Genomic DNA, 13,695 nt, shown 5'->3' with positions numbered 1-13,695 from the left:
TGCAACCCTGATATCCAAGCCAACCAGAGTTTTGCCATCCCTGTTCTCCTTCCCTGGTCTACCAACCTCCTACATGCCCAGGTGAAACGTCACCTCTTCCAGGAAGCACCCCCCCCTACTCGGGGGTGTAAAAACAGCACCCCCCCTTAACTCCTGCACCAAGTGTCACCTGTATCCCTGCTTGACACTTCAGTTGCCTGATTCAACCCCACTGTCCCCCCTTCTGTAAAGTCCCATCAGCCTATCCAAAGAAAGGATAATTCAGCTTTCCTCCCCACAGAATCTAGCAACTGACTCCACACCCAGGAGACACCCGTCAGAGGAGGAGTGAAGGAGGAAGCCTATGGCTGCAGAGGCACCAACAACAACAAAGTTGATGGGCACCCTGGGGTCCCAAGCAGTCGCTCCAGAGTCACCTACCCATCGCCCCAGCGCTACTTGGCCAGAAGGGTCACATGCCACAGTGGCATGTTATCTCTGAAGCTTGCGTGCAGAGTGGACAAAAACCTGAGCGAGTCCTGTTTGGCAAGTTGCTGCAGCATAAGCCATAAATGGGATAATAAAATAAATTGCAACTATGTATGCCTGGCCCTACTCTAGAGAAATACACCATCACGTTCATGTGTCCTCACAAAAACCTTCGGAGGCAGGGGTCATTCGTCTCCTTTTAAAGATCAGGAAATTGAGGGCACCTGGGTGACTCAGTTGGTTAAGCAACTGCCTTTGGCTCAGGTCATGATCCTGGAGTCCCCGGATCGAGTCCCACATCGGGCTCCCTGCTCAGCGGGGAGTCTGCTTCTCCCTCTGACCCTCTTCCCTCTCATGCTCTCTTATCTCTCATTCTCTCTCTCTCTCAAATAAATAAATAAAATCTTTTAAATAAATAAATACATACATACATACATACATACATACCAGGAAATCAAGAGCTAGATGCCATAAGTCACTTGCCCTGAATCACACATCGAGCTAAGGGGCAGAAGTGGGATTCAAACAAGGATTCAGGTCTTCCTGAGAGACTTGCCCAGTACTCCAAAGCTGAGATCATAGGGCATGTTTCAGAGCACCTATGCCTACCCCAATTATAGCACTTTTTAGTGTATTTTTATTGCTTTTTTATTTGACATCTCCCCTCCAGAGCTGAAGGCCAACCAGCCAGGGTTTTAATTCACAGCTGTACCCAGGGCCTCCTGCCATAATGACAGGCACTGGGAAGTGCTGTATAACTAAATGAAAGAAATGTAATTAAATTATTTTTTTTCTGCTTTATCAAACATAATTTGGGAGATTATTTAGATAGATTTGCTTTTTACCCATATTTTGTAGTCATTTAAAGAATCTTGGGAAATCAACTTTTATTAAATATTCAGTCATTAGATATCTAGTCTTAGAAATACAAAAGACATTTGGCATGAGGGTCAGTGAATGGCTGAGGCAGTGAAATCTGAGGCAGATTTCATTTCATATGAAATGAATATCTTTTTCAACCCTTTGAGGTTACATTTTTTTATTCCATGGAATAAAATGGTAATGGGCTCTTTCCAACCTAGCATTTGAATAGGCTCTATTAACAATATAGTTTAATTGAATCTACTTGATACTTGCATGCTGCCCCTTGTTTGAAGCCACGTTGTCATTACTGGATTGCTCAAATACCTAAAAGAGCAATTTTTTAATTCTCCCACTGTCTTAGCAAGCTGGGGTATTTCTTGGAGATTTCACACAACCGACTAGGCTCCTACGTTGTTCAGTACCTGTACTAGTCCTCTGGGGCTAATTCGACATTTAATGGGCAGTGGCTACGGATAAGGGTTGCGCAGATACAAGTGAGAAGTGAGAAGCCCCAGGGAAGGGGAAAGAGCTGCAGAGGAAATAAAAACTGATCTAGGCCTTGAAAGGAACTCTGACGAGTCATCTCATGTGACACAGCACAGAAGGACGGGTGTCCTGCGAGGGAAATGGAATTTTTCCAACAGAGGAGCTGGCAAGCATGCAAGAAAATCAGCAGAACCTCCAAGAACAGAGGAATAAGCCCAAACCAAACAGGACAGAAGGAGAACAAATCCAAACAGAGGCAAACGGTAGAAAATACCACCTCAGGGCTTTTAAAAAATCCAACTTGCAAAAACCACTTAGCAGTTTAGATCACATGAAAACCACAATTTGAATGCGTCACTAGGATTCTGGAAACTGGAGAAACCAAGACTGAAAGAACAGAAAGGGCTCTAGTTGAAAAGGCAGACAGCAGGATATGCCAGGTGGGGAAGGAGAAGAGAAAGGGAAGATCAACATCCTAACAAGGATATTTTAAACATTCTGCTATGGCCAACTTTTAAAGGCTTTTGTTTTAATCCCCACAAAAAAGAAAAAAAAAAGCTTTATTCTGTTTTTAAAAAAAGACCTTTAATCTATGAGAATAAAGTTATTTTTAAGTATCCCAATTAACCAGTGAAACAAAAATATTTTTGTCAAAACATGTTTAAATATTTAGGAAGCACAGATGTAGAAAATCAAGTACCCAGATCACAAACCCTCCCCAGGTTCTTCTAGAATTATCAGAATAGGTTATTTAATTAGATACCTATTATGTATTATGGCAGAGTGGAGGCTAGTAGAAAATAAGGAAAGCACAGTCTTTTCTCTGAAAAACTGAACAATCTAATGAAACAGGTGTTTATGTAGCACTATGTCACCTAGGAAATCACCTTTCTCTACTCTTTATTATAACATATAAAACTGTCAGTAAAAAAAGGGCTTCTCCCTATGACCCACAAGGACTGGCCTCCTCGAATAGTATCAATGATGCAACAGCCAATACACATACTGTACAGAACAAAAACATGGGATATATCCTTTGTAAACTTAAAGCCAGGAGAACAATGAAGGAATTAAAAAAAAGAGAGAGAGACTTCAGGTTGGAATTTGGCCACTAAACAACTCCAGGCATAGACTAAAACTACTAAAATAACTTCTTCTTTTAATATGGCAATCTATCCTGTCAGGTACTTAACAGGATATACTCTGAAAAACTATAACATCAGAAATGGGGAAAGTTTCAGAGGGAGAAGTCATCCATCAACAGAAAATTCAGGTCAGAAATTTATAAAAACCCAATAGGGGGCTGCCTGGATGGCTCAAGCTGGTAGAGCACGGTCTGGGAGGTTTGTGAGTTCAAGCCCCACGTTGGGCATGGAGCTTACTTTAAAAAAAAAAAACAAACAAACAAAAAACAAATGAAAAAACCAGTAGGGTGTATGGCAAATAAAAAGAAAATATATTAATTAAGCCATATTCATTTTTCATTTCCATACTATATCCTCGTTCACCACCACCTTCATCCAATTAAAATAAGAAAAATAATAAATGGACACTATTTACATTCCATACCTGCCAATTAAGTATAAAAAAAGAAAGAACCAAGATGTTCGAGATTTAAAACAGAATCATAAACTACAAAGTAGAGCAGTCAGATCCCCAGGTCTCTCATTTTACAGATAAGGAACTAAAGGCAATTACTTGCCCAAGGTCACAGGTGTGAAAGCAGACCTCCGGTGACCTACTGCAAAGCCAGAAGACACAGTCAGCCTGGTGCAGCTCAGCAAACAATCCCAGGAAGAGGACCTGGAGGGTACCCCCACTAACCCCTCTCAAAACACAGCCCTTCATTAAAAACGGTAAAACACTATGCCAAAAGGAAGTGTCTAATATTTTAACAAGTCACTTAAAGGAGAACTGATTCTATAAATAGCAACTAAAAAACTGGCACTCTTTGGGCCCAACTCTATAGCTACAGCCCTTGAAGCCACAATGTTTATTTGTACAAAAGGATTTTAATATTTTGTTTAGGAAGATAAAGGAAAAAAAGTATCACATCCCCAAGCCATGTAGGGGAGAAAAATACAAATATAAAAACTCTCTTCTCTACCTAAAATTGATGTTATTCTCTTCTGGGCCAAGCCAAAAATAGTCAACACTTTTGTCCCTCAAGTGAATACATAAAATTCAGGAAAGGTTGGTGGAAATTATTTCCCTGGGATAATTTCAAAGTTCGGTTCACAAACTTTAGAAGTTGCTAAATATATCCCAGGCTCCCTGTGGTCAAGTCACCATATTATTCCCAGGAATCCTGGCTAACTCCCAGATCCTTGAGTGCAGCCTGTGGGTCACTCATCTTTGAATCCCCGACACCTAACAATACTGGCACATAACAGAAGCTCAATAAACTTGTGTTCAATGGAAGGAAATTACATCCCAATAACCCAATATTCTCTTCCTAGTTTCACAATGGCATCATGGTGTAGCTGCGTTTCTAATCTTAAACCCTCACATACTGCTACACTCCTCCATAAAACTGAGGCTTACAAGGAAGTAACTGCATTCCCTACAGAGGTAAGATGCTTCTATTCCAAGTGAACGTGCTGTTTGGTTAAGGATGCTTTCAAAACTCGATATGGGAAGATGTAGCCAAAGACAACTAGAGGTTTTATGATCCTGCCCAGGTGTTTTTGTTTTGTTTACAATTTCATATCGCCCAAAGGGGAAAAAGCACATTGAAAACATAAAACAACAGATGGTTTACTCCAGCATCTCCTTCAAAGCTGCCAAATGCGAATAAAGCGTACACTAGACACAGCAGAGGCACCTCCATCTTCCATTTACAAGTGCACTCAAATTAGACACAAACCTTTACGGCTCCAAGTTGTTCTTTTCTGAATTTTTCCAAGGGTTTAATCAGGGTTTCAGTTACACTTAACGCCTAGAGAACAAGAATGATAACAAAAGAACACAGTATTAGGTTTCCCTAAAGGAAAAAAAAAAATCAGTATTTCATTTCCCTCTTCCACCCCACCCAGAAATAAAATGAACAACATATTTTAACTACCTTATCTCACCCTGCCAATGCAACCATTAAATCACTTCTAAATTTATTAACACGCTATATCTCCGTAAACATTTTCAGGGAAGAGGAGGTGGGGCAAAGTGCCAGTGAAATGTGCAACACAGCCCCAACACAGCTCTTTCTTCAGGGAAATAGCAAGAGGGCTGTCTTTAAACAACAAAGGGGTCTATCACATTCATTAACAGAACACTTCTGTTTGAGATTTTTTTCCCTCCCCCTCCTCAGAAATTTACAAGTCAATTACATTCCTTTATTAGTTATCAGACTACATTATGTAAAGGGCTAGTTTTGTGGCTACAAGTTTAAACACACTCGGTCTTATTGAAAATTCCTCATGAGGATGTAAGGTATATGAGCAAAGCAGAGTCACCGGAGCTCACAACAAAGTAAACATTGGGGGTGCTGGCAAACAGTTACAGAAGGGGAAAGTCAACATGATAGGAGCCACACCCGGAGTCCAACCACAACTGCACTCATTCTTATACTGACTGGTTTGGGGCTTTTCATTTTAAGAGAGAATATACAACAAACAATGCTGAAAATACAAACAAAAGAGAATAATCACCTAAGGAAAATGCATTTAACAATATGCAGGTGGGTAGTGGTTTTCTCATCCTGTATTTCCAGGAGATCAAAAATATTCAGGATAGAAAAGGAAACCTCAAAATACTTTACAACTGTGTGTCATTCCTTTTTTTACAAAAAAAAAAAAAAAAAAAGCCCCTAGAAATCCAAGCTTTAAATTATAGAAAAGGAATTTCCTTAGAAAAGGAAAGGATTCTGGGGCGCCTGGGTGGCTCAGTCAGTTAAGCATCTGCCTTCGACTCGGCTCGGGTCATGATCTCTGAGTCCTGAGATCCAGCCCTGAGCTGGGCTCCAGGCTCAGTGGGAAATCTGCTTCTCTTTCTTCCCTCTGCCCCTCAATCCCCTCATGCTCTCTTGCGCTCTCTCTCTCTCTCTCTCAAATAAATAAAATCTTCAAAAATTTTTTCTAAAAAAAAAAAAAGGAAAAGAAAGGATTCTGAATTGGGACGCCTGGGTGGCTCAGTCCGTTAAGCATCTGCCTTCGGCTCAGGTCATGATCCCAGGGTCCTGCTCGGCGGGAAGCCTGCTTCTCCCTCTCCCATTCCCCCTGCTTGTGTTCCCTCTCTCGCTGTGTCTCTGTCAAATAAATAAATAAAATCTTAAAAAAAAAAAAAGGAAGGATTCTGAATTTAACCAAAGGCTTCTTTGCAATGTTCCATTAGGTAAGGATTTCTCCCAAAGAGACCATTCATACTGTGAGACAGGGAATCCTCAAAGTGACTATGCCTACTTGAGAGGCCTAGAAGTTGAACTCTCTTCCTTGGGCTAGAAACTAGGTTCTACTCACTCCCACCCTGACAATTTGTCACTTAGGTATCAAGGAGCTGGGGCAACAGGGAACTAAGAGCAACAAGTAGTCAAGGGAAAGGGATCCTTTTCAAAATACCTTAATTTTATCCTCTTTACATTGTTGACCGTGTGACCTACAACAATGGCAAACCAGAAAATCCTTTGCACTAAAGAACAGAGCAAGGACAAAGCACATACCAGGAATTCCCAACCACTCAGAACAATATGGAATGCCTCCAGCAGATAGGAGAGGGTCCGCCATACATTTTTAGAGTGATCCAACTCACACACAACATCTCAAAATAATTTAAGGCACATTTCTATGAGCACCAGTGTTGCTGCCTAGCTTCCACATCGTGTTCCTACATAAACCTACACATAAACATATATATATACACACACACATAGATCCTCCATGGTGGCTGGCCCACTCAAAGAAGTCAGCCCAGCATGACGTGCTGGGAACACAGGGGCTAGGAGCTGCTCAAGTGCACAGAAGATAGAAGCAGAGATTCAAAATCATGTTAAGTATGAGCCTAAAAGTACCAGATGGGGACTTCCCCATTCCAAGCAGCCATCTCAGTAAACTTGTATTTCATGAAACAAGTATTTGCTGAGCATTCAGCCCCAGGTGCTGGAGACATGACCCTGAGCAAAATTAGTATAGTCTCCGCCCTCCTGGAACTTACCGTCTAGCACGGGAGACACAGGTTGCACACATGAATGCATAAGTAAATGTGTAAATGCATAAGTAAATTCTAGTAATCCCTTCATATGGAGAAAAGTAGGGCTAAGGTGAGGAATTTATTAGAGGATTTATAAGGAAAAAAACGAAGCAGGAGAGCTCCATCCAAGAAATGACCTTTAAGCTCAGATCTGAAAGATGAGCAGGAATTAGGGGTAAAGAGAGGAAGGGAAATGGTTTCCAGCCTGAAGCCAGCAGAGGCCAAAAGGCTTAAGGTGAGGAATCTGTGTCTTACAGTAACTAGCAAAAGGCTAGTGTGGCTGGGGGCATAAAAAACAAAGAAGTGGATGGAAAGGGAGAAGTGAAGGCAAGGGACCAGAACATGCAGGGCCCTGTAGGCCCAGGGAAAGAGTTCTTTTATTTGGGGCATGATGAAAGCCACTGGAGGGTTTTAAGCAGGGTACTAACACAATGATTATTTAGATCTTTTAAAGATTACTCCGGCTTCTCTGAGAAAAAGAGATTAGAGGTGAGGAAAACTGGAAAGAGAAAGATGTGCTAGGAGGCTTCTAGAATGGCACATTCTCTCTTCTAGAAGAGAGAACTGGGGGTTGGAATAAGGTCATGATAATAAAAATTGAGAGGAGACCATTTTCAGAGATATTTGCAGGTAGAATCAGAGTAACTGGTGATAGACGGAATGTGGGAAAGGGAAGCGTTTCCAGGGTCACTCCCAGATTTCTGCCATGAGCAACTGTATAAGAATACCTTTTATTGAAATAGGAAAATTTTGAGGAAAAGCAACTGGAAGCAAGCACTAAGGGATTACGTTAAATTTGAGATTCTAGGAGACACTGCAAAGATAGTAAAACATCTAAATGCCCACATGAAGAATCCAGAAAAGATGGTTCAAATCCTCGAATGTGGGAGATGAGATGCTGCCCACACACGGGTGTTGTCCTGTCACAGGAGTAGGGCTCCTTCCCTCCCTTGTAACAGGAAGTAAGGAGAATGCAAGTTATCAGTACAAATGAGCGTGCAGATTTCACCAAGAGAGGCTGGGGGACCTGCTACCTGACGTTTCTTTTTTCCATGAAGTACAAGGCGAGGCCACTTATAAGAGGGTCTGAGCATGGGAAAAAGTTTAAATAGAGAGGAGAATGAAGGAAAGAATCCTCACAAACAGTGAGTAGGGCACTTCCTAGAGAAATATGAACATTCCTAGGCAGGCCTACAGGCCCTTTGAGGTAAGTAAACAGGAATCTTTGAAGACACCATCTGCCCTGTTGTGAGATTTTTCTCTAGCGACACAGGGAGCAGGTGAGCAGTGAGGTTCGTCCTGGGGAAGAGCATTTCCAGGAGATGTAAACGTTATCAGCATCACACTGCACAGGCAAGCTGTATGGAGGACGCTGACTGGGTGACAGAAGACTTCTGAAGGGGAGAAAACAGACCTGAGCCCAAAATAGGGCATCGGAGTTCTTCAGGCAAAGAATAAGAATAAAGAGGAGGGGAAAATGGCAACCTCAGGACACAGAACTGCAAGCAATCCTGGTGTCACTAACGCAGCTGAAGAAGCCGAAAATAAGCAGAGGAGGCTGAAGAGATCCAACGGGCTCCATTCACCATCACAGAGTAGGATGTAGGAAATGCCCCGTAAATGCTAGATATAGGCATTAATAACACGGACATATAAAGGCCTTTTAAAATGTGAGCCCTAAAACTCTCTACTGTGGAGGAAACATTGTGCTTCACAAAAGGACCAGGTCACAAAGATTACACATGAGCAATTTTAGGTCATTAAGTACGTCCTTCACTTGGAGAATTAATCTGATGCAATATCTGACTCCCAAGGTCTAACACTAGTGTAGGACAAGAATATATGGGATTTCTGTCTTACTGTTTGCAGATTAAAAAGGAAATTTCCAGAATAAGGAGTAGTTCTGATACCACTATATCCAATTTTTTCATAAAATTTTTTATTAAAATTTTTTTATTTAAAATTATCATTTTTTTCTTTAAAAAATCTGGTTATGTAACTTCTGAACTGAACCTTAAGCATTCTGTTCGAGAACAAAGTAACAGAATGGCGACTAAATCTTCAGTAAGGCAATGCTGATTGAGCAATGAAGATTGTTTTCTTCTTTTTCTCAAAATAGACTGGAGACTCCATGGAATCTCTCAGTTCCTTTTATAAATTTCACAGAAGTATTATATCATATTTATTAGTAATGAGTGTTACTAAAACGTTCTAACACCAAAATGTGATTCTTCTTCCCCAGTGAAAAATGAATACCAAATCAAGAACTGCCCCTAAAACCCTAAAGGAAATTTCTGGTGATAACAGTACCTCAATTTGAAAGAGACAGCTGAAGTAATAACACGGACATAAGCTTTCAAATACTAGTACATTAGAAATTTGGTAATTTAAAGAGAAAAAGAAAAAGCAAATATAGACTGTGATTTTAGAATCCACAAATAAGATTATATAACCATATTTTTCCCCATAAAATACTTGAACAAGCCACAAAAAGAAGTCATAAAAAGCCTTGACTAATGAGCCTTGGAAAGGGTTTTGGATAGTCTTGCTTAGAAACAGAATGCATCTACATGAACATAAAACATGTTCATTTATCAGCTGCTTTCGCCTTAGGGCAGGAGTCAGCCAACTTTTTCCTATAAAAGACTGGGTTGCAAATACTCAGCTCTGCCATTTGCACAAAAGCAGTTGCAAACAGTATGTAAGTGAACCAGAACAGCTAGATGCCAGCAAAATTGTATTTACAAATACAGGAGGCCAGGTGGGCTTAGGCCACAGCTGGCTAAACCCTGCCTGAGATAATCATCTCAAGTATCATGGCCAAAGAGGTTCTACTTACTCTTAACGGACTGTATGTATTTTTTTAAATATACATTTACCATATTTGCAGGGTACCAAAATTTGGGTGGAAAGGCTGAATGCTGGATGAGAGAATCACAGTTCAAGTAGCTGTCCAGTTGAAAAGAAGGATTCAAAGGCGATACTGTCGAGTTTGGCCAGGATAAGCAATCCAGCGGGTTTCAACAATGAGAGGCAATTGTTCAAGTGTAAAACTATCTTAACAACAATTTATGTGAATTTAATAGCAGACTTTAATAAGGGCTTTAGTCCCTAAAAATGAGTTAACTGAAAGTTCAGCATGAGTCAAAGGAGTCATAAGAGGTCCTAAAAAAGAATGAACACATACATTGGCTATGTTCAAACCAAACAAGGCAATCATTCAACTGTGTCCCATAAGATCAGAACCTATCTCAATAGGATGGGTACTGCGATTTAAGAGAGACAATTTCTAACTGGAGCGAAGCAGGAATGTGCCCAGAATGTTAAAACAGTTTAGAAGGAATAGGAAAACCAGAGGTATTCAATGGAATTGGGGAGGAAGAGACTATTCAGAGGGAACATGAAAGCTATCCATAAATATTTAAATAGATGCTGTAAGAAAGAAGAAAGAAATCATTCTGATTTGCTTAGAGAAGACAAAACCAGGTCTAATGGGGGAAGCTGTAGAGCAGATTCTCAGTTCGCTATCAAGAGGAGGTCAGTAAGACCTTCATGGAGCAGGCAAACCATGACCTCTAGCTCTTTTCACACCAACAAATACAATCTAGACAACTGATATCCAGGGATACTCTACCACAGAGGCCTGAATTGAGAAAGAGCTGGCCTAGGAGACCTGTGGGGTCTTACCCAGCTCCAGGATTCTAAGTGAGTTGGGAGAAGCAGAAATACAAGCTACATTTCATGTGATTGGCCAATCACAGAATCCATTAAAACTTCACAATTCAAAGTAAAAGAACAAAATTATTTTATAACAGTGTGGGGGATTAAAAGTTCTCCAACTAGTCAAGTCTGAAATCCCTTTTATTAGGTATCTGGAGGTAAGAACTTAAATGTCTAAAAAGAAAAGAGAAGAGAGGGTGGTATCTCTGCCTGTCTCTACCATTCAAGCAGTAGCTGAGAAATCTGTTGACAACGGACAGCTGACCAGCAGAGAATCAGACTCTGCTTTGGAGAGGAACCTCTGCTGTTGCTTTAAGTTTCCCCATTTGAGATCGAAGGCTAAGTTCTGATTCTAAATCTAAAGAAAATGGGGCTTGGGGCTAGAAACCCATATTCAGTAAAAAGGCAAAACTACATCCTAAGAGATCTTTAGTAACAATGTTTTCAAGTCTCAGTCTAGATAAAACAGTGAATAAGTCCATGTGAGTACTAAACCATGCCTTTCTAATCACTCAGTACTAACAAGGATAGACGGAGTCTAATGGAACAGAAGGAATTATGTCTGTTCCCCATGGCCCTTGTTATTTTAAGCCTGGATTCCAAGTGTTCTTGACCCCAGAGGAATGTATAATCTGAGAGCAAAGGAGAATTTCCACTATTTTCTCCCATGACCTTCCAGATACTTCCCATTTCATTAGACTAAAGGAAAACTCTACTTTCCAACTCCAATATCGAGAATAACGGCAAAGAAACCATGCATCAAAGACATGTTTCTTACTTTTTTCTTGAAACAGAACCTCAAGAAAGGGTGCCAAGGAACTATTGTGTGTGTGTGTGTGTGTGTGTGTGTGTGTGTGTGTGTGTATGTATATATATATATATATGAACATAAGAAGTATTTTTCCCAAAATTGTCTCTCAGGAAAAAAAAAAAAAAAACTTAACCCTATATAAGAATTCTCACAGTCTCCTTAAGGAGACTTTCCATTATTTTGATCAACAAAGAACTGTTTGAGAATCTTAGTCTGAAAGGGCCCCAATCACACCTAGTTTCAGATGCTGCAGATTACAAAGAAGTCTGGGTTACAAAAACAGGAAGCTAAGAAATTTAAGAGATGTAGTTATTCTGGAGAAAACCTCAATTTATAAGTGTTTGGTGCTTTTGTAAAGATCACTTTAAAAGAAACAAGGTGGGTGATTAAGTCATAAAAACACATCTGTATTACAAAACCTGTAAAAGAGACTGTCCAAATCTGCTGCAAATCTGTAGCTTAAGATAAAATACCCAATGAAACCATCAGAAAGAGATTTTTTTAAAGGTGCCATATCTCAACTCCAACAAACGGGGCCATGAAATACTCTGGATAGCTGTACTGAAAAATTCAGAGCATGTCAGTGATAAACATCCTAACATAAAAGCGGTCGAGACTTGGAATAACTTTTTTATTAAATAAGTGGGGAAAAAATCTAAAGTATACATCAATAATTTGATTTTAGGGATGCTTGGGTGGCTCAGTCGGTTAAGCGTCTACCTTCGGCTCAGGTCATGACCTCAGGGTTCTGGGATAGAGCCCCACATCGGGCTCACCGCTCCTGCGTCTCCCCTCCCCGCTCATGAGCATGCATGCTCTCTCACTCTCTCTCTCTCTGACAAATAAATAAAATCTTTAAAAATTTGATTTTAAAATACAGCCACATATTTTTTTAATGGACACACTTATAGGTATGCATATATATGTCTACTATATAATCACATGCTTAAGGCATGTGTGTCCATTCAAGCCATCCCAAAACATTTTTTGTTTAATCTTCTCATAGGAAAATGGTGTTGCCATATAATCAGGCATAACATTATAGGTAGTGCATATCTGCCCTTTGCGATACATAACACTTAAAACACCTTTCCTATGTTTGAGAATTCTCCTACCAAAGGAGGCACAGCCCACCTTCCACTATAAAAGCTGGGAATGACAAACACTTGTTTTCCCAGCCCCCTTGTAGTGAGGTCGTGGTGGTGGGTTTACAGAAGGAGCAGTTCCACAACCACCAGCAGGGGCAGAGGTGCTCCTGGGACATGCCCTGTTATGTACACCCTGAAGCAATGGTGGTGACGGTCTTCTCCAAGCCCAGCTCTGCAAGTGCAACTCTGGGCATCATTCTAGTTCCCAGAACCAGATAAAGATCCTGCAAACTACCAAGTATTCTTTTTTTTAAGATAGTATTTATTTGTCAGATAGAGAGTGAGAGAGAGAGAGACAGAGTGTGCGAGTGCACAAGCAGGGGGAGTAGCAGGCAGAGGGAGAAGCAGGATTCCCGCTGAGCAGGGAGCCCGTTGTGGGACTCAATCCCAGGACCCTGGGATCATGACCTGAGCCGAAGGCAGACGCTTAACTGACTGAGCCACCCAGGTGCCCTACCAAGTATTCTTTAAATAAATTCCCTTTCTGTTCAGAATACTTAGGCCTTGCAACTGAGAATCTAGACTAACATAGGATTCACATTTTTTTTAACTGCAGAACTTTCAACAGTCTTGTCAAAATGCTTTCAGTACTGTCCATCTCAATTCCTAAAGTTTTTTCTCCTGATTAAACCAGATCGTTTTTCATGAATTAGATTACTCCCCAGTCACACTCATCCTTTGCAATCTTTTTCTCTATCTAGCCAGGATCTCCCTGGACTGTGCCTTCCCCCATCAACCTAGACTTGGGTCCTAATAGGAAAATTAAAATGCACAATAAAGCTATTTTTCTAATACCTAAAATAATGAGGGAAAGAAGTCAAAAGACTGTGATGCTGAGAAGAAATGAAAACATCTAATTGGTCGTGCTAACAGAGCCCTGCCACAGTGACAAGTAAGTTCTCTCATTTGGGCTCGGTCCTAACCAGTTCTGGTTTTACACCAGAGAAAACACAATTCTCTTTTTTTACCTGAGTATTCCCAACTTTAAGAAAAGGAATAATGCTTGCTCTCTCTACC

General features: G+C 40.6%; 1 protein-coding gene across 2 annotated transcripts in view; it reads right to left on the bottom strand.

Moving 5' to 3' along the window:
- The window catches only part of ARHGAP10 (Rho GTPase activating protein 10), a 341,466-nt gene that overhangs the window by 233,722 nt on the left and 94,049 nt on the right, over positions 1-13,695 (bottom strand). For both annotated transcript variants that reach the window (XM_027599802.2, XM_027599803.2), the window contains exon 4: positions 4,685-4,756. In XM_027599802.2, the coding sequence (XP_027455603.1) occupies positions 4,685-4,756 (72 nt within the window). The remainder of the gene's footprint in view (positions 1-4,684; positions 4,757-13,695) is intronic.

Source organism: Zalophus californianus, chromosome 2 (assembly GCF_009762305.2).
Source record: "Zalophus californianus isolate mZalCal1 chromosome 2, mZalCal1.pri.v2, whole genome shotgun sequence".
Lineage (NCBI taxonomy): Eukaryota > Metazoa > Chordata > Mammalia > Carnivora > Otariidae > Zalophus > Zalophus californianus.
The sequence above is the reverse complement of the archived record's forward strand: the minus strand, read 5'-3'. Positions and strand labels throughout refer to the sequence as shown.